The 27,051-nt window shown below is 37.4% G+C and overlaps 1 protein-coding gene across 2 annotated transcripts in view; it reads left to right on the plus strand.

The window, feature by feature from the left end:
- LOC113235116 (nephrin-like) overlaps positions 1–24,812 on the plus strand; it is a 292,525-nt gene extending 267,713 nt beyond the window's left edge. The window contains exons 16-17 of one of the 2 annotated variants that reach the window (XM_026470692.1): positions 15,426–15,574; positions 24,299–24,812. In XM_026470692.1, coding sequence (XP_026326477.1) covers positions 15,426–15,574; positions 24,299–24,403 — 254 coding nt within the window. In that variant the 3' untranslated portion in view covers positions 24,404–24,812. The remainder of the gene's footprint in view (positions 1–15,425; positions 15,575–24,298) is intronic. The other variant, XM_026470693.1, reaches the window with a different exon arrangement.
- The last annotated feature ends 2,239 nt before the right edge of the window (positions 24,813–27,051 follow it).

The raw sequence follows: 27,051 nt of genomic DNA on the forward strand, positions 1-27,051 counted from the left end.
TACTTCTTATACCATTTGTTCTTTATGTCACTTAATCATTATATCTAATGTTTGTTATACTGAAGGTTCACTATACACATTGAAATTATGCCTTTTTTGTTATATGTTTTGTTGTATATATACAGTGAGTAATTATATCCTTAGAAATTATATCAAAGGTTGTTATACAAATTGAAAATAGATTATTTGTTTTTATAACTTCCATTACACACCCGGTGTGGTGTGTTACACTGTACAATTACTGTAGTTTATCCGCTCACGCGATGCGCTCATCCTACTGCAAAATAGTGGCTATTTGGTTTCGCAAATTAGAAAAGGATTCAATTTAAATACAAGTTTTTATAAATAAAAATTATTATTCTGCATTGCTAAATAAATACCCTCCGTACTACAACAAAAACATCTCAAATAAAATGCAGTAATACACCGCAAATCCTTCACTTAAAAAACACTAATGAAATTTTTGGTGTACTTGGGTAAATATGATAATATTCCGTTTGAGTGGTTCTAACGTTTACCATCAAATTACTCCTTAAAGTATAGTTTATAAACATTTATATTCAGGATAAACTTAAAAAACGCTACTTACGGTACGTTTTCAGTAAATAGACACCGAAATCACCAGCCCAAACAATAACAGACACGATTGTCGTGACGTATTTTTGAAGTTGTTTATTTTTTTAAATGACAGACCCAGGCATTAAAAACTTTATGGTTTGCTAGAGTAGTTACCGAAATAACAATTAGTATTAGTTATTTTACCTGTTATAACTTCGATATCCGATAAATCGGTATAAAATCATCACCGGCACCTCTAGGTGTGGTATGCGTCTACAGCTGCATGTATCGCGTGAGCGGATAATTAAGTATTTAATATCTTCGTTTTTTTATATCACCATATTAGGTTTTTGTTTTTATTTTATTCGTGGGCAATAGTGATTGTTCAGTAATATTTAACCCTGCTTGTCGTACTCAAGGTTTTATAGAGTAGAAGTCTCTTCGTATCGAGTTCGTGCCATGACTCGCGCTCGACTTGACTCGGACTCGTGAGTGTCTTAGGTCACCGAGCCATGCAAAATTAAGTCGAGTTTATAAATATAGACTCCCGAACTTGAGTTTTTAGAACAATTTTCCAACTCCCGTCACGGATAAGTCTACAAAGTGTAATACTATTTTCTATTTTACCACATTAAAATGATTTATACTTTTTTTTATCAATATATCATATTCCAGAAAATTATGCATTTTATACAAATGTTTCTTCGAAACTCCGTGTAACAGAACGACTTTTGTAAATACAATTTTAAAAATTCAGTACTAATCATTTCATACATTTAAATTTTAGAACCCAAATTTTGTACAGATGACTTTTTTACGAATATTATAGAAGCGCCACAACACAAAACTGTTTGCTTAGCAATTTACCATCCAAGTTTCAGTATCGAATATTTTTGTATATTTAAATCTCGTATTTCTTACTGGAGTTTAGTTTTTAGAGCCTTGGAACTAAAATTGTTCCTTAAAGCCTATAAATAAGACACCTAACCTATCCTTAAATAAAACCTATAGTAGCAGTACGTACATTTGTTTCAATTTGATGTGAAAACCTGACTGGTTTATCCTGGACCGTAAAACAAATAAATTTTGCTCTAGGAGTTTTATAAGTATATTTTTTGAAATTCTTTCTTTCCATACACCTAAATTCATACAGAACCAAGTTTTGTTTATAAACGGAACATATTATTGTACAATACCAGGCTGACGTAATCATTGGCCTTTAATTAAAAAAGACGATCGACTGACTTCGGCTTCGTAGAGAGACGACTGCATCATTATTATACCTATGAGACATTTTATCGCTGATTTGTCAATCAGCGATAGATACGGCACTGTACAAATACGAAGTTAGCCGATAATGGTCGATTGCCTTTTTTGAGGATCAAACCCTCGATATCGAACCCTCCTACGTAAAATACCGTATGCCAAATTACAGGGGACTGTACACTTGGCAATTTCGACATACGGTACTTTGTACTTTACTTTGTACTGTGTACTTTGGTATGGTGTGTTTTGAGTTCACTGAAGTGAGCATAACACGTGACTTTAGCATTTCTCAGTTTTATTTGGCAAAACTCGTTACTTTAAAACTCATTCTCGAATAAAACTGAGAAATGCTAAATACACGTGTTGTGCTCACTTCAGTGAATTCAAAACTTTAAAACGCTCCCCTGAAAACTTGGCAATTTCGACATATGATACTTTACGTAGGAGGGGTCGAATATGTAATACGGCCTGGTACTGTAATTGTCTTTAAATCCTTTATTGTCTTTGCGAAGTATGAAACAAGTTGTAAGAAAACATTCGTCATAAAATCGGACTCATATACTATTTTGTACATTCAGTTAAGTAACAGTGCTCTTTAAATGATAAAGCCATTTGATAAGGGGTTTTCATTTTTTCTGATATCAGGTTGTGGCTTTAGTAGTCGAAGGATTTTTCCATTATCACCTAATAGAACGATAGAGCTTACGCTTTACTTAAAGTATTTTGAAACTAAGGGCTGTGAGACGGATGCAAATGACTTCTCGCAAAAGTGAACTTTTGCGTACACACGTATTTTTATTCCAACATCAATTGACATATCTCAATTTACTATCAATTAACTAGTAAATATTCAAATACTAATTATTTTATTTAACATACCTACAACACAACAAAAAGCGAACTCAAAAGTTTGTGGAACTACATCTATTTTCCAACTTTTATTAAAATCGGCTATCGGAAAGTGGGTACAATCCAATAAACCCGATTCATCCCCTTATTTGCTACCCTTAGAAGTAAAATATTACAGTATAGCAGTCGAATTGAGAATCTCGTCTTTTGTTTTAAATCGGTTAAAAAAGAGAACACAAATTAGAAACAAATGTTGCATTTTCTGTGATGAAAAATCCTAAGCAGACCTAGGATTGTAGTGTTCTCATTGATGTATTTTATTTTCTTTCTTATTTCCTTTGATTAAATAATTATAATTAATTCAAAAATTCAGTTTGATTAATATAAAATGTTTTGCAAGTCGTATCAAGCGTAAATTGGAATTTACTTTGGTAAATTAAAAATAATGTTTTTCAATTAATAACTTTTGTTACTACAGCCCAGAACAGCCATAACCGGTTGATGACTTTACGGTCTAAGTCAGCCATGACCATGTGACCTGTAAAAACAAATATACGTAACTTAGATCCAGAAATATTAGTTTCATTTCCAAAACTAACAAGTCATTTAGCTTGTGGTTTAGCTACAGATAACTATGATGGTCTACTACAGTCTGTAATTGTATTTTTAACATACCAAAAATTAACAAACACACACGTGAGCAGACACGATAATCGGTAGTCTAAGTATTCAACAATATATAAAGCACAAATTAAAGAAACTGGTGGCACCCTATGATGCAAACAACAATCAGACAACAATGTTCATTTTTATCTGAATGTCGACAGCGATGGAGACTCTGTCCCTTTACAGAAGTAGGCTGGACATTCCATATATGTATAAAAATTGCACCACGATAACAACCGCATGCGCATGATGGAAAACCCGCCAAGTGTTCGCTAGTTGGATGCGTTCAGGGATCAGTCAGCGTACAACCAGGGCCCGAGGCAACGCTGCCGCGACATTTGTGGTCTATGGAGGCTTCCGCCGAACCAGTGCCAGGACAGCTGCATTGACCCGCCGGCCAGGGAGACCCGTAGAAACGGTTATTCCGCTGACCGCCCGCGGTACAGTACAGGGGCCCAAGCGTGCTTAACCAGCTCGTGAGGCTGCCTCACCATGCCGCGCATAATCTCGGTGTGGTTCGTCGTGCCGGTTGGTGACCGGGAGGTGGGGTCCCGGCGGCCATTCCCGGGGGGGTTCGGGGGCCCTTCCGTCCGGCGGATCAGCGCAACTTGTCTGTAGGCAAGTCTCTGGGGAAGCAGGCCCCGCGATTTGACCGCTTGTGTCGCGGCACTGTTTTCTCGCTTCACGCCTCTTTTTCCCTCCAACATGTTAGCGCAAAGTACAAATTTCGGTCGTAAAGCGGTGCACACCCCCACCACTAAAGCGCTCTTTAAGGTGGAGTTCACGAACATTCGAGGACTCCACAGTAACATCCATGCCGTCCACCAACATCTTGAGACGGCTCGACCGGAAATGCTGTTCCTTACGGAGACGCAAATACTCTGCCCGGCTGACAGCAGCTACTTGAATTACCCTGGCTATATGCTTGAAGAGCCCTTCAAAGCGAAAGCTGGGGTCTGCTTGTTTGTCCGGGCAGATGTTTGCTGTCGCCGTCTGCGTCATTTGGAGGACCCCTCCTTCTCCATCCTTGGGGTACATGTTGACCTGGGCAGTCATTGCCGTGTCTACATTTGCCTCTACAGATCCCACCACGGCGACATGGAGACAATTCGTCTCATAGACCACCTTACTCGGGCGGCAGATGACGCGCAGGCGCAGTTTCCTACAGCGGAATTGGTGTTTTTAGGGGACTTCAATGCTCACCACGAGTCGTGGTTAAGTTCCTCTAAAACTGACCATGCTGGAAGAACTGCCCACACATTCGCTCTCACACACGGTTTAACCCAACTGGTAAACCAGCCCACCCGTATTTCAGATAGGGTTGGTGACGCGCCCTCTTTGTTGGACCTTCTGCTGACGTCTCGCCCGGCTGGGTATCGGGTGGAGGTCCAAGCCCCTCTGGGTACTTCGGATCACTGCTTGATATCCACTAAAGTGGCAACGTTACTGCCACCACCACCTACTGTGGCTAAACGCCGCATTTGGCATTATGCGTCGGCAGATTGGGACGGTATGCGGGACTATTTTGCATCCGTTCCTTGGCGGCAGCGCTGTTTTAGTGAGGTGGATCCAACAGCTAGCGCGACTGCCGTTGCTGATGAGATCTTAATCGGGATGGAATACTACATCCCGCATTCGGATCTCGTCAGTAAAGGGAGGCGCAACCGCTGGTTCAACCGCGAGTGTGCTGTGGCTGTTGAGAACAAACAGACTGCATACCGCGCTTGGATCAGGGGTCTAGCTTCAGACGATCCCAATACGAACTCACTTAAAACAGCCTACAATAATGCCACCAGGTCTTGCAAAAGAGCGTATATCAGAGCGGATGCTCATCGAGTCGCACGAGTTGGCCAAGAACTCCTGACGCATCCCACTGGTAGTCGGAGTTAGTGGCGTCTGGCCAGAGCCGTTGCGTCGAACTTCTGCCAGCCCTCACTGCCCCCGCTGAGATATTCTGACGGCAATCTAGCCCACAAGCCGCAAGATAAAGCCGACCTCTTGGCAAATCTGTTTGCGGCTAACTCCTGTCTCGACGACTGTAACGCACAGCCACCAACTCTACCTCACTGTGGCTACACGATGTCTGATATTCGTATCAGACAATGCGATGTGCGTACGCAGCTGCAGTCTCTCGACGTCCGGAAAGCTAGTGGTCCTGATGGTATCCCAGCGATTGTACTTAGGAACTGCGCAGCTGAGTTGACCCCCGTGCTAACGCGACTGTATCGTCTGTCACTCTCTTCATGTCGTGTGCCGGACTCTTGGAGAGAGGCTAATGTGCAACCAGTTCCCAAAAAAGGCGACCGATCAGACCCGCATAATTATCGTCCCATAGCCATTACTTCCATAATATGCAAGGTTTTAGAGCGGATCCTTAACAAACAACTGACCCAATACCTAGAAGATCACTCCATAATTAATGATCGGCAGTATGGGTTTCGTCCGAAACGATCAACGGGTGACCTTCTAGCGTACTTATCGCATATTTGGGGTGAGGCTATAGACAAACGTGGCGAGTCGTTGGCTGTTAGCCTCGATATAGCCAAAGCGTTCGATCGGGTCTGGCACAAAGCTCTTCTCTCCAAGCTCCCGGCGTACGGTTTGCCAGCCCAGTTATGCAGCTGGATTGCCGATTTCCTTCGTGAACGTAGAATTCGCGTCGTTTCTGACGGCAGCATTTCGAGGTTCGTGAATGTGAACGCCGGCGTACCGCAGGGATCCGTCCTATCTCCCACGCTTTTCCTTCTGCATATCAATGATATGCTTCCACTTGGGAATATTTATTGTTATGCAGATGATAGCACTGTTCATGGGGGATATCACGGATTCCCCGCAGCTGGGCGCGCCGATACTGACAGAGAGCGATCTGATCTTGTCGTTGAGCTCAATAGGATATTGGACCTCATCTCTGAATGGGGATCTAAAAATCTTGTTGACTTCAACGCCAAGAAAACACAGGCATGCGCGTTAACAACAAAATTGTCGCCGTTCCTTCCCATGCCTTCTCTGATGAGCACAGCACTTTCACCTCAGAGCAGTTTTACCTTGCTCGGTATGGAAATCTGCTGTGATTTGAATCCAAGGTGCTACATCGAATCTGTGATCAAAACAGCCTCACGGAAACTCGGAGTCCTGAACAAGGTGCGACTTTTTTCACGCCGGACCAGTTATGCCTGCTGTACAAAACACAGGTCCGGTCTTGCGTTGAGTATTGTTCGCACTTGTGGGACGGCTCCGCCAAGTACTTACTCGATGCCTTGGATAAATTACAGCGTCGTGCTACTCGAATCATAGACGACGAAGAGGTCTCATCACGCCTTGAACCTCTGCAACTGCGTAGAGATGTTGCATCGCTTAGCGCCTTTTACCGCATGTACCATGGTGAGTGCTCTGAAGAGCTGTTCAACCTCATCCCCCCTTCCCCGTTCCTGCTCAAAAGCACGCGTGCTGGCCTTCGTAGTCACCGTTTCACTACCTGCCGCATTCCATCGCGTACTAAAAGGTTCGGTGGCTCCTTTCTCTGCCGCACGGTTGACAAATGGAACTCCCTTCCGGCACATGTCTTCCCTCCCTCTTATAATATGGGGTCCTTCAAACGAGGCGTGAAGAGGCATATTGTAGGCAGGCAGGGTGGAGGTGGCTAGTGCAGTGAGGATTCCATCGCTGCACTAGGTTCCTTCGCGTTTGGATACCACTTTCCACTTAACATCGGGTGGAGTGGAGTCATTTGCCTGTCATGTATTTAAAAAAAAAAACCTGATTGAATAATTTTTATTGTCAGCACTACTGCTGCAATATGTTACTTCTAAATACAACGTCGTACAACTCATTATTTTATCTGTTAATTGATTTGACAGCTTTTTAATACTATGCCAGTACATATTTAGCAGTAGTAAAGCTTCTTCAGGCGCGTACTGTGCCGCACACCTTCAGTGCCATTATACAGAAGAGAAGTGCCTCCCTGATGCGGCGTATGCGTGACAGTACCAACAGCCTCCTGTGGTTAGTCTGGGAGTATCAGATTTGTGATATATATAAGCACTGAATCTTCACATTTGGACTCCAGAGACTTGGTGTATAACCTAATGTATTTTTTTCTGACAACCTTTTTTAGTAACATAGGCTGTAAGTTTTCTGTAACTAACATGATAATGGACAATGTTTGAAATATTCTCTTACAATTTCTATTTCTACAGCGGTAATGTTAGCATTACTGCGTTTTGGAAGGGTAAGAGTGTTGGTGAAATTACAAGAACATGAACTTGTAAACTTATGTCTCATGTTGACGGGTGAATTGACAGTGCCACTCAGATCTCTCCGATTTAAATCTCCGTGTGGCATTGGACCTGCTATGGACAAGGATGTTGCTTACCACCAAGCGCATGACATGTTCGTCCCATCTCTTGGTATCATAAAAAACACAGTCATCATGTATCGAATTATTAGGTTTTCGCGATAGTCACAAATAGGAAATAAAATTAATTTTTCAGATTTAAATCGCACATATTTATTTTTTTTTAAACAAACCAACGTTTCGGACCCTTTACAAATCCAATGGTCACGGCTGACTGATATGGTAAAGACATCAATAATCAGAATGGAAAAGTAAAATTTAATCTAAAATTCTCGAATGTGAATGCATTTTGCCTGCTATCCGAGTTGAAATTCTCGTACGTCTGACAGCCCTGAAGAATCGCGCTTCTTAAGCAAATTACCAATAGACTGGCTTATCCGATAAAATCAGCTTGAGTGTTAGCAATTTCCGAGCAGAGTTTAAGAGGAGAATAACCAATGAAATGGCTTAATTCGGAGATGGATAAATGACTTTAGACGAATAAACTATCCCTTTATTCAAATACATTTTACATTTACCTTTAACCTTTTACATTAAGAATTGCAATGTTTCGTAGGCTTATTTCGTATATTGTAGCAATGTGTATAAAATTAGTGTAAGAAAAAAGGTTTTGGTTTAAACGGGTTTTAATATTAATGCAGAATAAAATTTATACTCCTTCAGCCTTTGCGATAGGTGCTATCGATAGCTCACAAAAACTGTGAAAACAAAAAATGCTAGAAAATGATAAGTGCGCAATAATGAAGTGAAAACTACCTGTTTTCAATCTGGGGAATTCGTGTACTATGAGTACCAAAGCAACGGAATCCATTATGCGTCACTACACAGAACACCCAGATCAGTACCTACTTTGAATAGTTCTCTTCCCAAATTCTCTTCCTCATGTAGCGCCCGAAATACAAACAGTTAAGCCACTGTCGTCGTCAATTTCGTGACGTACACTTTGATACTTAGGATATCATTTCATTTATTTGGCACGTATCAGATTTTACAACTATTAAATCTTGATAAAATGAAATATATCTTTTCTTTTTTTTAAATCAAGTGACGGGACGAACAAGTCGAGTACCTGATACACACGCCTACACGCCTATCCACAACAGTTGCAGTGCCACTCACAGCTTCAAATGGCAAAGATTTGAGGGGCACTGGCACTGCCCCCGTCACCCTGAGGCATAAGTTGACAATTCCCATGTGCCTGTATTTTCACCAGCACCTTTACCCTTAAAAACTGGAACACAGTAATGCTGATATTACTGCTTGGCGGCAGAAATAGTCAAGGTTGCAGTACTTCCCTAGACGAACTCTTTCACAAAGAGCTCTGCTGCTACTAAACTGCTTTTAATTAGGGTCACAATGCTCGCAGAAGAAACAGCCGACGGGCCAAATTATTCTCGAGAGACGCTCGCATATCGCCAGCGTATCGCCAGGACAAGCAGCGTGGACGGACCACCTACTAAGTAGACCGATGACCTGGTGAAGTTTGCGAGAACTCGCTGGGTGCAAGCAGCGTAAGACTGGTCGTTAAACCGAACTTTATGGGAGGTTTATGTCCACAAGTGAAATGATAATGATGATTAATTTGATTTTTAATAAAATTAGGACTTTTGATAAACTCCCTCTTATAGGAACGTGAAGTTTCGTTGGCAAAAGGATAAAAAAATTGGGACTGAATCGCGTATAATTATATCTTATTTACCTTAGCGTGTCGGACGTGTTCTCGAAGGAACTGAAGAGGCGGGAATCTGGCGACATCTCGAGCGGAACTTGATGTCGCTTGCATTTGCTGATTACCTACTACTACTACACACAGCAAGACGCTATCCGCACACGCGCAAATGTGTGTGTCAAGTGATAATAACGCAATATACTCATAGCCCCGCACTAGTGAAACCATGTGTCGCTGGTGCGCACACACATAGACAACCACAAATTGCACTCAAACTCACGAGAGATATAAATGTAAGCCATGCCGGGCATGGTAACGGTTCGGCCACGGAGGCAGGGTTACCCATCACTTTCTCGTACTATTACGTGATCAGAGCGGCAACATAGCGAAAATTCTAACGCGAATTTGTTATCTACAATCATATTAATAGAATTCTAATAATTACACATGTTTATTGGGTATTTATATCGATATAACATTATATTTTCCATTAATTCACTTACTAGTATAATCCTGAAGGTTTATTAAAAAAAAAAATTTCAAAGCACCTAAAATATTATATTTTGGACAGGTATTGTTAAATAAGGTAACCAAGGTATTTGAAATTGCGTGTCCAACTTTATTATTCGTTAGTTAATAATTATATTCACTACATGTTTATGTTGAATTTTTAATTTGATTTCACGAATCAAGTTAAAAATTCGGGAACCCTTGTCTACTATGTTACATCTCATTATATTGATATAATACATCTGGATTATACATTCCTCTGCACTAAATAAATTAAGAAAACAAGAACTGAATGAGTCTCCGACATACGTCGAGTATGTCGGAGATTCAGCTTTTTACTTACCTCGTTTCATCTTTCGGAAAACGAAAGGAACTACTCTCTTTATGCCGCTTAAATGATGATAAACAGCCGAACACTGCACAACAACTCACGACCATTATAAATAGTAAAGTACAATAATGTTATATATTAACTTACTAGTTTCGTAATGAATAAATGAAAACTACATTCAAATATCAAAGTCGTCTTAGCGCGGAAACGGCTCGCCGACAGCCTTTTATTGCAGTTCAGTCAATGTGACCGTCAGTCACAGGGCGTGGTGCGGTATCTAAAGCTAGAGAGGGGCGGAAAGTGTTCATTCTAATTACTTTTTTGTTCTCTGCCACAACGATGAAAACAGAAAATATATAAGTTCAACCGAGAAGACGGTTTTAAAGTTTTCGCTAGTCAGGTCGCCGAAACATCGAGATTAATAAAACATATTTATAAGCGATTAAGTCTCGATTTTTGACCGACTTCAAAGAGGAATTTCTCAATTCGACTGTATATTTTTGTTTTTTTGTATATGTTACGCGATAACTCCGGCTAAATGTGAATCGATTTTGATGATTTTTTTGTTGGAAAGACAAAGGTATCCCAGTAGTGGTCCCATTTAAATTTGAAGAAAATATTCCTTCCCTAAGGGTGGCAAACTAGGGAATGAATGACTTTTGAGGTCGGTTTTTTAGTGCTTCGTAATGGGATTATTTAAAATAAATAATGTGTGAATATTGTGAATGTTTAAACCGATGATTTACTCAATCACAGCTTTAGTTTTTAGGCTTTTATTGTGTAATAAAGTAGTAAAAGAAACAAAAACTCATCAGTTAACTACACTTGGAAACTACATTTATAATATTAAATCTCTTTATTATTCCAGACCTTCAGCAACACAGCATAAATCTGTTTACATCTAAGAGGATTTATTTGAGAAAGTTAAAGTTCCAGCCCCTAGTTTATTCCTTTCGTGTGTAAATCCGGCAAGTTAGAGTGAAACATTTAAATTAATGATACAGTCCCTACTTTCTTACTTCAGTGTTGAGGCAATTTGTAACATCTGCCTTAAGTTTTAAATTTTATTTTATTGGGTTTCTAATTTAGTCGACAAATATCTTATTCCTTGATTTGATTGAAAACGTGTAACATTACTAATATTGCTTCAAACAGACTAGAAATACGTCGTTTTAGGTAATTAACGTACGTCAATCGGTACTGGTAAATTAGTCAAAAGTATATGTTACAAACATGATAAATTAATAATAAGGTAATTAGAATCAATTATTTTTGTAACTATAATTCAGAATACGGTGATTCGCATAAGTAGGTGGTTCAAATCAATGAAATTCATTTATTCGATTTTAATAGAATAGGATACATTGTAAATATTGATGGTAAAAATTTAATAAAAAGCATACAAAATAATAAACGAATAAACAATATTAAGTTTATTGAATATAACGTAGTGATATTTTACTGTTGTTTACTACCACGATATACAATTGTTTTTATGAAATCACTGCACTACTTTGTAATACAAAGATCGAACACAAAGTAACACCTTCAAAAAAGGACCCTTCGATCCGGCTGGACTCGAACCAGTGACCACACCACACCGTGGCTGACTCTCAAGTGAGCTACGGAACGAACCAGCATACCTTATCAATTTCTTTATGTGCTATATGCAGATCTTTGTTTTAGGTCAGTGCCATCTGTGAGAAATCTATGATAGTTTTTCTTCGCTTAGGTATGTACTTTTACACCTACCGGCGGCTGAGTACATACAATACTAAATTAAATTAATTAATGTAGGATACGTCATAATTTACCACCACATTTTTTTATAATATCAAATTACGGGACAAGCAAGTCGTGCGCCTGATGGTAAGCTACACGCCTGTCCATAACGTGGTAATAAAAGTTGACAAGTCCCACGTGCCTGTAATTTCATCAGCACCCATACCCTTCAAAACCGGACCACTGTAATGCTGACATTGCTGCGTGGCAGCAGAAATAAGTAAGGTAGGAGTACTTCCTTGCACGAACTCTTTCACCAGACGCTCTACTGCTACTCAAAAATTTAATAAACCCGCGCGGTGTTTGTAGCGAAACAGCGGCGTGGAGGCAGTCGGTGTGACACCAAAAGCAGTCACGTTTCATTTTCTACATTGAACATTTTGTCCCAATTATTCGTTTCCTATATAAATAAACCATGGAAGATAATGTGTTTAACTTTGACCGATAAAACTCATATTAAGGTCAAGACACACTCATCAACGGCGATCAATTGTTTGTCAATACATAAACCACAATAGGAATGACAACAATTTAAACAAAATTTTATACTAATCGTGCTATTTTGTATGTAACACTTTGTTCGATCGTTGGTTTCGAAGTGTGGCATATGCCTATAGATTTTTGTGTTATGTTTGTTTGAATAAATTGTATAATGTACATATCTTACATTAAATGAACGCTGTTTTATTTAATTTAAGATACTAATGTTAATTAAAAGGAATTCATTCTTATAATTGACCTTTGTCATTGGCGTCATACAAATGTTTTTTTTTTCACAATTAGTCTGTTCGATTCTCAGATGAGGCAAGCATTTTTTAAAGTCTTTGAATGTATTATTACTTTTGAAAATAAAATATTGTCTACATGAAGTAAAATATCCTTTTTACAATATTTAAAGTACATTTTTTCCGTGCCCCATTGCCGTGGATAACCTGTATACAGGATGTAATCGTATTATTCCCAGGCGATTATTCCGCAAACGTAATAGATATTACAAACCTTTAAAGTGGTATAGAAAGTACGTTATCTAATGAGTAAAATAACATCAATAACTTAAAAAGAAATATACATATCTTTCTTGGTCCCATTCACAGTTTCTTAACTTTCACTCATTAGGTAACGTACTTCCTACATTAGTCTAAAGGTTTTTGATATCTAATATATTTACGGAATAATCACCTGGGTACACTTAACTTCATATATTGGGTACACTTAAAATTACATCCTGTATATGAAGTATATATATATACGTAGCGGGCAGGTAACGCCGTACAGTGTATTGTATTCTTACACAAACCGCACACCTTTTAATATTAGTATACCTGAGACGTTGACACGTAAATTCTCAGTACAGTAATTTCTCTAATTGAGTAAATAATAATAACTAAGTTGACTTGCGAGTTCTTTGAATTGTTTTCATTCATTTCCTTGATAAAAACAGCCTTGGTAAGCGTGTTTTATTTCTTAAGTTCAGGCAAACGCTAATATACTATAATCTTAATAATAATAAGCTAATAATGACCTTATTTTAGGGTAAAATTTCCGAATTGTTGTCTAGAGTAAATTTATCTAAACATCATGTGGGCATTGAAAATAAAGTGTAATTACTATTCTGTACACTTCCAAGTCAATTGAGTGCATGCGGTCTGCACCAACTGCAAAGGGCAACTAACTGATAGAAATCCGACGACAGCCAAAATACGAACACTGCCGAGATTCTCGTATATTAAGAAACTAGTTACACTATACAGAGAATCAGTTATTTTAGTGACAAGATATTCGTGTCGTCTGGCATATTAACATATTATTACTGATCGTAGTTGAGATTTTACGTGACTTCAGAGGCATCCCCACAGTCGTATAATAGCAGAAGAGCTCCTTGTGAAAGAGTACGAAAGAAAAGTCCAGAGAAATACTGCCACATTACCTGTTTCTGCCGCCATGCAGTAATATGAGCATTTCTACGTTCCGGTTTTGAAGGGTAGGGGTGCTGGTGAAATTGCAGACACATGGGGCTTTTCAACTTATGTCTCAGGATGACCGACGCATTAGCAGTGCTCCTCAGATTTTGACTTGGTCGTCCCGTCACTTGGTGTCATAAAAAGAACTATTTTTTTCGGATCTAAATCGAGTACATTTGCTTTTTCAAACAAACCAACGTTTCCGGCCCTTTACAGGTCACATGGTAACAGCCAACTGCGTGTCACTATTACTTATTCACAGTGCTGACTTCGAAGTGAAGTGAAGAACGAACAAGAAACTCTAAGAGTTGCTCTTTTGAAAGAAACTCAAATGCTGTGGAATACACTTCGAATCAAATTCCTTTCCATACATCTTTGTCTAACACGTAGTTTTAAATTTTGTAACACGACTCGTTTAGACAATCACAACATTCGTAGGAACCAAAAAATTATACATCGTGTTATCTTTTTATGTCATTGTCTCATCATTGGTTGTCCTCGTACACTGATACCTATAGATGGGTGCGGCTCTCTTGTGCAAAATACAAATAAACTAATTTCAAAACATATAACGTTCATTTAATATAATTTTTATTTGCACTAACCTTACTTCCTGTAACTTCATTTCATATAAGTCTCGTTTGATATAATATTTACATCTTATAAAAACATTTTATATAAAGCTCTTATCACATAACAATCGTTTTATACATTGTCATTTCATATAATTTCCACACAGTATAATGTAATTTTTTTAATAAATAATGAGAATAAACCCGACTCGTCATGGTACTTATCTGTTCGATACTAGAGTGTAATTTCATAGCATAATTTACATTTCTGAATCTTTGTTTTGACAGATTATTATTGTTACACATAGGCTTCCTTCGTGATTTAAAAGAAAACAAATGTATTTTACATGGCGTACATCCTGATTGCGCCCCCTATTTCGTAGCCTAAATTAGGTTAGTATATGAAAAAGCAGAGCCAGAAACAAATTTATTTGCGTTTCTCAATGACTTATTGATTTATTTGTGACAGATAACATAAGCATTTTTCTTCACCTACCCCACGGTTATACTAACTACAAAAATAATTGTACGCAAAACCGGACATTAGTTTTTGCTCCTTGGTACAAACAGGCTTTATGTGAAATGATGATTATAAATATAAACTGTTGGTATGTTTTAACTGAGGTTTATAACATATGTTTGTTATTGGAAATGATTGTTATCTACAGAGAAGTTAGAGGATGTAAATTTATATTAAACGTTTGTTATCTGTAGTGAATTGTTATATTAAATGAATTTATATGAAATGAAATTATGACAATTGAGCGTTATTTTAAATAAAGTTATATGATATCTTAGACTATATATACACCAGACGATTACCAGAGATTAATATTTGTTAAATTAATTCTAGTTTAACTTGCCTATAGGCACAATGAATTTATAAATACTTTTCTGATTTGTCTAGGAGTATCCGACTGTCCACCGGGCCCGCCGCAGTACTCCACGGTGGTCGCGACTCCCGAGCCAAAGAACTCGAGCAGTGCGCACAGCTTGGCACGTACTCACTCACCGAGCACGCCTTTATCGCCGCACGCTCAGTACACTGATTCACAGGTAGGCTTTACTACTAATACGCACTCGACTTCATAGAATAGTGTCTAAAAAACTTCACATTCAAATATAACATAGTGACTACCAAGCCCTAAGTAAATATCACAGATCGTGTTTCTTTAAAAGCACGCTCAGTACTCTGACTCAAGAGTGGCATATCGTTTTATTGTACAACACTCACCCTGCGGGCACGCTTTTAGCGCACACATACAATTTGAACGTATAAAAATGTGTTAGTTATGCTAGTACTAGTACCTACCAGCTTTTATAGCTATTTATGTAATGACACAGCATTAAATACTTTACTTAATTTCCTTATATTTCATTTGCTTAAGATTATACTGTTTTTCTTCACCCCATATTTTGTCCACTATAATACCGTAAATTGATGAAAGCTTGAAGCTGGTTATTTGTAATACATTTTGTTAACCCAGTCAATACAGTATAGGCTGTCTACCATTTTTGTAATTTGTATAGTTCTATTGTTGGGCACAAGCGTCCTCTTATATAACGGGCTTGGGCTGTAAGCCGTGGTATAACCAATGGTTGGTGCGAATCCGGGCTTGCCGTACCTTTGAGTTTTCAAACTTTATACTCAAAATTAAATTTGAAATTTACCATCAACTTTACGGTGATAGAAAACAACTTCGGAAGAACCTGCTCATGCACATATGTGCAAGAGCATTGCATTGCATGCACATATTGCTTTGTATATACAAAGCTCGCTCATTGTAGGAGCTTCCTCCCAAGCAATAGGTATATATAGGCGAACTATTATATTTTGAAGAGTTATAAAGTTTTTTTTATTTAAATAATATACAATATTCACTCACCGAGCTTGTCTATGTCATGAAGTGTGACACTTAAATACAGTTCTGTGGCTCTAGTGAAAACGGGTACGAGTCACAAAAGGCAACCGAATAAGGAAGCGCTTGCAAAATAGGCTTTTTTGACTTGTACCCTTTTTCACTAGAGTCACAGAGTTATGCAGGCTATTTCTGCCGCCAAGCAGTAATGTTAGCATTACTGCGTCACGGTTTTGAAGGGTAAGGGTGCTCTTGTGAAATTAAAAACATATGGGACTTGTCAACTTATGTCTCAGGGTGACGGGCGCAATGGTAGCGGCCCTCAGATCTTTGCGATTTAAAGCTCAGAGTGGCAGTGCAACTGTTATGGACAGGCGTGTAGCTTACCATCAGGTGCACGACTTGTTCGTCCAGTCTCTTTATATTGTGAAAAAAAAAACACTGAAGACCAATCAATCATTGCAGTGGTAACAGCCATGTATTACCTTTTTCTTCACTAAGAATCTCTATTTTTATGATGTAAGTGAACAGACATCGGGTGATTTTTTGAACAAAACGAAAAAGTGTTTTGAAATAAAAACACATTTAGACGAACGCTGTCTTACCAAATTCTTAGTACTTCAATTTTCTGTCTAATAAGTTCACATTTTGTTTCCTCATTTTACGTCAGCTATCATACCCAACTCCCAAGTCACAATCTTAAGATCTCAATGATGAAAGCAGAAGGCGGGCTGACAGTTAATATACCAAAGAGATGAGAAGACATTTTCTCATTTCATCTATCAAAGTAAATTACTTGAAATATCATTAAGGTAAATGTTTACTTTTCAAGAATATAGGATCAACTTAAAATAGTTCCTTATTGATTTATTACTGAAATCTGTTCAGAAAATGCTAAATTTCACTGCGACCGGGACACCAAGATTTTCATTGGTTAAAATAATCACATGACAATAATGGAATGGTCTACGATATGTTTATTTTGCTCGGCAGACGCGCCTCAGATTTTCTTAAACCCTTTTTATGACAAATTAGATGTTTTGAGATAGGCTGCTATTCTAGAAATCCATGGAAATATTGACGTGATTAGAAACATTACGAGATATCGCTTTTTTTTATAATACCAAGTGACGGGACGAACGGGTCGTGCGCCTGATGGTAAGCTACACGCCTGTCCATAATAGTTGCAGTGCCACTCCGAGCTTCAAGTCGCAAAGATCTTTGGGGCACTGCCACTGCGCCCGTCACCCTGAGATATAAGTTGATAAGTCTCACGTGCCTATAATTTCACCAGCACCCTTACCCTTCAAAACCGGAACACAGTAATTCTGACATTACTACTTGGCGGCAGAAATAGGTATCTTTACGACATCATCATCATGATCAAGCCACTTATACATCTCACTGCTGGGCACGGGTCTTCTCTCAAGCGAGGGTTTTATATGCAGGTTAATGCGGGTAGGGATTTCACACGTTTCCCCAGGGTTGTGAATCTTCTTCGACGTGCAGATTTCGTACGGTGATTTCCTTAACTGAAAAGCTTATGAAAAATTCTAAATTTTATATTTATTTAAAGAATAAATGCCCTCGGCCTTCTTTACAACGCCCTTACAGGGTATCATTTAATGAGAACCTGTAATTATGTTAGGTAAGATCTTTGTACCTTATATGGAGTAATAAATTGAAATCGAAATTAATATAATTTGGCACGTAAATCACAAAAAACCCAAGGTGCGAGCACGGATTCGAAAGCACGGCCTCTGCTTTAGAGACGGTAGGTCAAATCATTACGCTACCACGGCTTTTCTTTTTTAACGTTTTTATTGTTACGATATACTTACAGCACACCTAACACATATGCGCCCCCGTAGCATGGCTACGCATGATAGGCGCGCTATTGGCTATCTCAATCAGAACTAATTTAGATAGCCAATAGCACGCGCCTATTTCAATTTTACACCGCGCGTCGCGAGCATCATGCGTAGCCATGCTACGGGGGCTGAAGGTAACAAAATCTTTAATACGGGTAAAAATATTTTTCAATAATGTTCTCGAAAAGTTGTACAGTCAAGAGCACATCATGCTCGCCACTTTGGACCGTCCTTATCGCAAGCGTCTTAGAGTTGAATTTAAATCTTAAGTGTTAGGCTTGACGTGCTCTTGACCCTGTACTTCTTATATCGGTGAAGCTTATATAAAGAAAGTGGTACTTTTTTGCTGGAAAAGTATTTAGGTACGTTTTCAACCTAATGCGGAAAAAATATTATTTCTAAATTAAAAAATTTGCTGGAAAGGATTACTTATTCTTTAATTGCGTGTAAAAATAAACAAATTATAAAAAAACAATTAGTTAATGATTAATTAAGTTAAAAAGTTGTTGTAAATTTAATTTATTTTAAGATAGTTATAATTTAAATTTTTACATTTATTTTATCAAAAAATATGTTTTCGAGTATTGCATTGTAATTTTGTTTCGATTATCCACAAACCTTTGTAACAGTAATTAGAAAATCCGTTACCTAGTAAATTTGTTGCGAAACGTAGTTAATAATCGTTGTTTATAATGTACGTCATTATGTGTAGTTTTAAGTGCTATAGGGAATTAACTCTGCTTGCCGCCGAATTCTAGAGACATATACAGGGTGCAGTTTATAATTGCGACTTATATAAATTACATGTTGGTCTTTTTTGGTCAGATGTGAGCAAAATAGACAAATTAAACGAGTACTATGTGCACTGAAGTTACCTATCGCTGGGTTATTTGACATATTTTTCTTATTATTAATTTGTCTTTTTAATAAAAACGTGATATGTTCAAATGCATTTTTATACAATTGCATGTTATGTAAAGTGATTCCGATTCTTATTTAATATTGTGGTATTTCATTTAAAAAATACGCGGCTTTCTCACAAATGTATTGAAAATATCGTGTTACACTGACTTTTGTTAACTTCAATTAGAAACTGGTGACGCTTAAACCTTTCCCTACGGCTCGGGCTTAAGAATCAATTCGTAATTTGTAATAATAATCTAATAACATACTTACCGCCTTAGTAAAACATACTGTTCTACTACAAACATTTGCATACACAACACAGTGTGTAAGAAAATTTTCATATTCAGATATGTATCACTATAATATAATAATAAATATCACTAACCGGGTTTCTTTGACAGCTGCGCGCTTAGAATTCTAACTCAAGTTGTGAATCTAACTCAGGCATGTCTCAACAATGTACAACACTCACTAGCCTAGCATGCCTTTATCGCACGCATAGCGGTACCTTGAACGTCTAAAAATGTGGCATTGGAATACACCTCATTCATGATAGTACTTACCAACTTTTATAGAGTAAATTACACAGCATTAAGTACACTGAATTATTTTTCTTATATTTTGTTGCTTAACCTGTTCATGGACAGTACATAACAATGAACACGGCGCACAGAAAAATGTCACCACTTTTCTTTGTGCCGTAATGCTTATATTGATTAAATATAATACGTAATATAAATAATTACCCTTTATCACCGACGGCAGATCCCGTGAACATTAGCCCCCTTTACACAATCACTCTATCGCGCGTAATCAGAAGCGTACAGGATTGCGCGCGGGAAAACTTGCACGCGCAATCATGCCCGATTACATGTTTGAAGTTTTTTAAACTTACGTTAATTCGCGCGCGATTCCTCGTGTCCGTTTTTGATACAACGGAAAGAGCGTCCGTGTGAAGGCTAATCACGCAGCATAGATAAATCAACATAGGCTAATCACATAGCATAGTGCGCGACAACGCGCGCGGCTGATGCGCGCAATCGCGCGGTCTTTCCCTTTTCCTTCCAACATCTTTACACGCGCGCTAGTACGTTGTTGATACTTCTCTTTGGAGATGCAGTAGGTGGCAGCGACTACAGAAAGCACTTGGAAATTGCATTGTAAATCCCGTAGTTGGTGTTTTGAAACGCAAACAGCAAAAGTCGTTACTGTCCAAAAACGAGTTAAGATCATGTTATTTTTTTTGGTCGCCCCATGTTTTGTCTGCTATAATACTGTAAATTGAAGAAAGCTACAAGTTAATTATTTGTGATGCATATTTTTAACCTAATGCAGTATGAACTCTTTTTGGTGAGCAAGCTTACCATAAAGCACATAACTTGTTCGTCACGTGCTTTAAGCGGCACGCCAGACCCTAACAGTTGCAGTGCCACTCAGAGTTTTAAATAACAAACATCTGAGACATAAGTTGACAAGTCCTATGTAACTGTAATTTCACCAGCAACCCCTTCACATTACTGCTTGGCGGCAGAAATAGGTAAGGTAGCAGTACTTCCCTGGACGAACTCTTTCACAAGGGGCTCTACTGCTCTAAAACTATTTTCATGTCTACCATTTTCATAAGTTTGTACCTTCGATAAAGCCTTTATTTTTTGTATTTGTGTTTGTTTTCGTGGGACATTGGAGAGTTAAAAGTACTTCTAATTGTGGTTAGTCCAGTAATGTGGTTTCAAATACTACTTAACTGGCTCTATTGTAGCACTCAACTTAGCATGCACGCGAGCAAGTTCCTCGGTACCCACGTCTTCATTGCAACCGTATAATTAACCAAATCGCTTACTTTCAAACTTTGGATGAATTTCGCTCGTTACGGTTAGAACGAAATTGGGTTATTTGGATTGGAGAAGTGAACGTCGTTCTTAATTGGCTATTGGATTACGTTAAAAGGTCGGTACGAGTAACCAAGACACCAATTCCACTTTTTCCAATATTTCTCTTAGTTTTTATTGCCCATGCAAATATTAAGTTAACTTGGCACTTTTTGCACACTCACACTTACACGTAAGAAACTATAACATAAAAATGTTAATATAGTTACATCTAAAGTTGCCAGTCCGTTGTATCGCATGGTACAAATATTTATAAAATGTTGGTAATAATTAGTATTTATATATTAATATTTAGGAATGGATCTTCCTAGATTTGATGTTTTTTCAATATTACAGTCTATTAGCCGAAATGAATAATATAAACTTTCAAACCATCACTTCAAATCTCGACTTAGAAACATTCGTGACAATAATAGTTATTTGTTATGCAAGGCTGCAAAGTTGTTGTTTGACGCGAGTGCTTGTATTGAAACCTGAGCAAGCGAAGGATTCTTAGATTCCAAATATAGAATCCTGTGTATAGCAAGGGTTTCAAGGCACGTGACGCAAAACAACTTTGCCGTCGAGCGAAACTCACAACTTTTCACCTAACTATAGCGAGGAAAATGGTAGATGAAATAAAAAGAGTCGAACTGTAACAAATCAGTTTTAATAAACATAATTAGTTATCGTTGTCAATTTAATGTCAACAATAAATTGAATAAAATATACCAACCGATTTATAGTACATAAATAATGTACGACAAATCGTGTAGTTGAACGTGTCATTGTTTTTTTTTATCGACAGAAAAAGTTAATGCGTTCGAGTTCGATTTTCAAAAACCTTTTCCACGACAGCGTGGAAAAAACGCTTCTGCGCGCAGATTTCTAATGAGAAAGAAACTTTCTGAGCTAGTGAAGTGAAAAAGAATTTCTTTTAATTGTGCATTGCTTACGGCATATAATGTGTAAGCCAGATGAACATCAGATCCGAATAGGTTATAAAAACTATAAATGAGCATAGATTACAACATTAACGAATATTAATTTTGCAGTCGAGTACACTAAACGTGTTTTAATATTCTTTGAATATTTCAATTAGTTTACTGCAGGTATACAGGGTTATTTTTAAAATACTAACAACCTGATAGGAATATATTATTAACATCATAAACAATAACTTTTGTCGATGATGATGGTTTGCAAAACATAATAAATTTATCAAAAATAAAGTTTTAAGTTTTGTTATTCCAGACTTTGAGATCTGTCTTTGATAATAAGGCAGTAAGTTCAAACTTTTGAGCGTCCTCCCCGACAGCCTCAAACATGGGCTCCTGTATTTTCCATATCACCGTTTAGAACGACGTATTTAAGTATTTTATTTTTGTACGAAAGTAAAATGTAATGAATTATTATTATACGGGGAACAAAAGTTATTGTTTATTACGTTAGTATTTATAGTCCTGAGGATTTGTTAGTTTTTACATATAACCTTGTATAATTGCAAGGTGGTAGGTAAGTAGGCAACACGTAGTATGTTAATTTACTAAATTACGATAATAATTTCTCTTAACAAAGGTATAATTACATCAATCAAACTCCACAACTAAAACCTCAACAATATCTCGGCCATTACAAGTCTTAGAGGTTTAAAACATTTAGTTTAGTTAACTGTAGCGCAGTAATGCGGACATTACTGCTTGGCGGCAGAAATAGGTAAGGTGGCAGTACTTCCCTGGACGAACTCTTTCACAAGGAGCTCTGCTGCAGCTAAAAATATACATTTGTTCCAGGCCTTAAATGGATACTGTAATTAACAGAACACAATCATGATAAATAAAATATACATTAAAATTCCAGAAAATCGTTTTCCTATATGAAATATACCTATATAAATAGTAAAAAACGCACACACCCCTAGCCCCGCACTAAGGAAACCCTGTATCGCGGGTGCCATGGCCACACACATAGACAACCACAAATTACCTTAAAACTCACTAGAGAAATAAATATAGGCCATACAAATATTTCTCCCGGCCCGGGAATCAAGTCCGCGACCACTGCGTGGCAGACCAGTATGATAACCGTTCGGCCACAGAGGCAGTTGCATGCGGAGCATATAAGCTTCGGAACAATCTACCACTGTTACTACCAGGAAATTGTCATTATCAAAGGAAAATGTTTTCAATTCATTCTTCTTTATTGTCCCAATTATTAATACAAAAATCGAATGCTCAGAACAATTTCTTATTTGCAGCTGGATTTGAACCAGCGCCTTCAGCACGGTATACAGAAGGCGATGGTTCTAATAATAGTTAAACACCATGGTAGTAAAACACCGTGATATTCATTAACTTGATATTACAATTTCATGTGTTGTTATTTCTCCACTTATCCACCCAGATACTCGTCGGCAGTTAAAATTTGGCACCTACAAATGCCCCTGGGCTGATTTATAATTTATCACGCTTGCGACATACGTTACTGGAAAGGGGCGAGGGTGAAAATGTAGTTTCAATATCCGGTATGAGTCACCATACTCATACCGGAACCTGCATCGACCGACCAAAACAAGCCTTACCTCCATGTAAATAAAAGCAAAAAAGAAGTGCGTTTCGCGTCGGCGCGGCGATTCCAACGAAAGCTAAACGCTCAGATATTTGTGACAGTGACACCTTTAGGGTGCATTTTTTTTATAACAACACGTGACAGGACGAACAAGTCGTGAGCGTGATGGTAAGCTACACGCCTGTCCATAACAGTTACAGTGCCACTCAGAGCTTTAAATTGCAAAGATCTGAGGGGCACTACCACCGCGCCCGTCACCCTGAGACCCATGTGCCTGTAATTTCACCAGCACCCTTATCCTTTAAAACCGGAACACAGTAATGCTGACATTACTGCTTGGCGGCAGAAATAGGTAATTTATTCCACACGATTATCGCCGCGTGGCGACCGCGTGGCGTGCGTCTACGGCAAAATAAGCTCTGTTTATTTAGCGTTTACATTTTAACTTAATTCTGTATTATTCAGAGGAATTTAATTGTTGTTGCTTAGTAAATATAATTCAGACTCGCCATTAATGTACATGAAGGCGTGGTAACTGGGTGGTTGGAAAAACTTTCTTCTCGTGTAACTGGGCGCTCATTGTCCACTCGTTTCGATTTATATTTATACTGAAGTCCGTTGTTACGGACGCTTTGACACTGTGCATGTTTGTCTCTTTCTAGGACTATCTTATTCTTAATTACGTTAATCAATAACTTTTCTGTACAGAGTGAGTCCGGTCGTGGTGGAGTGAACGGCACACTCAAATCACATCGAGAAGTGGTAACAACAAGAACACCCCTGCTCGCAGCTCATCAAGAAAGCTGTGTGTAATATAAACAATAGTTTTTAGTAAATTTAAAAAAGTAATTACTTGCTACATCGAATAAGGATTCATTGAGAAATTAAACAAAATTTTAAAGCCCCCTGTTAATTTTACCATTATAGTGTGTATGTTGATTACAGATGATTTTGTATTTAGAAGAAACAGAATGATACATAATATCGATACTTTGAGTTAAAAAGGCGTGAAAGAAAATTTTATCAACAATGATTTATAGATATATTTGGCTTAAATTTTTAAGTTCTTTCCATCTGTTTAGTCGAAGAAACATTTTTCGTCAAAAAAAATTTTTACTTAAAAATTAATGAATGAGTGTTTTTCAATCACCTTGCAAATTTCTGGCTATTACGTCTTTTTTCCCAAAAGTGTATACTTATTTATCTAACCTATCTACCAGAAATGTGGCAGCAAAATAAGCAATATTATTTCAAAACGCCGTTAGAGCACCGCGTTTTACCATCCAAGGACGGGAAGACATTTTATAAACACTCATCTATTCCAGCCATTTTGAAAGAGAAAAAGAAAACATTATATTACGCCGCATGCCAACAAAGGAGCAAATATTAAACTAAAAATAAAGATTGCTATGTTTGTGGCGACACGTGTTGTGGTAATACCCCACTTAGCTTGTGCTGTGTTCAGAAGACAACAAATATTCTATAGGGTCTTTTTGTTAGGTGATAGTAGATTGCTAAAACACTTAATTAAAACTTACTACTAAAAATTAGTTATAAATTAAGGGCTATCTGTGTAAAAGTGGTGTAACCCACATTTTATTTTTTTCTACAATATTACTTTAAATGATACTAAAGTGCACAATTATTATATATTTGGATGCTATTTTCATGTGTAAAAATATATAATATCGTATCTTTTGCGCCGATAGCCTCATTGGCGCAAAAGTGGTGGCGGTTTAAATGATTCTAAATATGAAATTATTTTATATTTCAATGCTATTTTCATGTATAAAAAATGATAATTAAGTATTACATACAACGATATTATACGAGTGTTATATACAACGGCGGCGGGTAACCGATGGATGCACGTCGCATCCGACCGGCTAATCTTTGAAGGAAGACCTATGTTCAGCAGTGGAAGTCTTCCGGCTGATATGACGACGATGATGTTCTTACATAAAATAAATTTGGCTAATTTTATGTCAATTATTATCTTTTGTATACATTTCATGGGGTTACACCAGTTTTCCGCCGAAAGCCTCAATTTAATTCTTATATTTGAATATACATATAACAAATATCTGCCTTTTTAACCTAACCTTTTTGCAGCGTTATGTCTGATCAATCTGGTCACAGCAAATAATTACAATAGAATGCAACTTCCACATCAGCACCAGACAAACTTTGAAAACTGTGAGTCTGATCTCATTGTATGGCGTACTTTACGGTTTATAACATTGGAAGCGTCTTTCTTATCACGTTTACCGTGTAAAAATAATATCTTTTCTTATCTTACTCGATCCCTTTTCAATTTTTGTAATGTCCAAAAGATCTCCATTAACTCGAAAACAGGGGGCTAGATTAGGCAATTTAAACTTGGAGACAATGACTGATAATGATCGTAACGTAAATAAGGAAAATCCTTAGAAAATACAAAGACGTCTTGTTCTTAAAATCTGGTTAAGTACTCTTTAAGAGAAAATTAAGAGGGCTATAAGCTCCTAGGCGCTGTTTTAAGAGTTGTGGGTTACGGAGATTTGCGGACGTGATATGGACCGGCTTCACTTTGATCTGTACTTCAAAATTATGACAGGAATGTAGTGTCCCATCTCAATTCTACATAGATGTTATAAGGGTTATAGTTTGTATTATTTTAATATGGATAGAAAGAAAAAATATTTAACAATATGTTTTATTATTATTGATACAAACAATGCCACTCAACGTGGCAAGAAAGTCGGTAACCAGACGCTGGTTCGAGTTTAATCGGATCGATTGAATTTTTCTTCGTGTTTGTTCGATCTTTTCACCAATAATAATATTGATATTATCAGTCAATATCAGAGGAGTATTATTATAAAAAAAAAGATAAATATTATGGTTGTAAAAGCATCATGATTCAATAAAAATAAAAGAATGTCTGTTTTATAATGATAAAACAGGATGTTGAATGCAATTAGGTTAATTGTGTGAAAAGCATTTTGGCAGACATTTGAAGAAAATGGATTTGTTCGGATGCTTTAATATTGCCTTTTGAAACCATTTTGAAACAAAATGTAAATCGATACCTCCAATGAACACTACGCCAATTTAATTTTCGGTCATTTTCTGCTTTTATTTTTGTTTCTTATTTTTTTTACCAAGTTAGTTTTTTTAAATTTTGTTTTATTTTGTTTTTTTATTTTTTTTTCACAAAATTTGGGGAGCATAATATTTGCAAATAAATAAGACTGTTTATATTAAAAATAGAAAATGACCAAAAATTAAGTTGGCGTAGTGTTCATTGGAGGAATCGAAATGTTTTTGCGTCCTTGTCACCTCCGCACCACGTTCGTGCCTACTATCTCGTCCAGTACGCGTCCTCTGTATAGTTTTCCTCTTATAATTGTAAGCCATGTAAAATAACTCACTAACTTCGATGTTATTTTTTAAATTATATTTTATTTTAGTCATTGCAC

Source organism: Hyposmocoma kahamanoa, unplaced genomic scaffold, assembly GCF_003589595.1.
Source record: "Hyposmocoma kahamanoa isolate Upper Pololo Valley unplaced genomic scaffold, ASM358959v1 87, whole genome shotgun sequence".
NCBI classification, from domain to species: Eukaryota; Metazoa; Arthropoda; class Insecta; order Lepidoptera; family Cosmopterigidae; genus Hyposmocoma; species Hyposmocoma kahamanoa.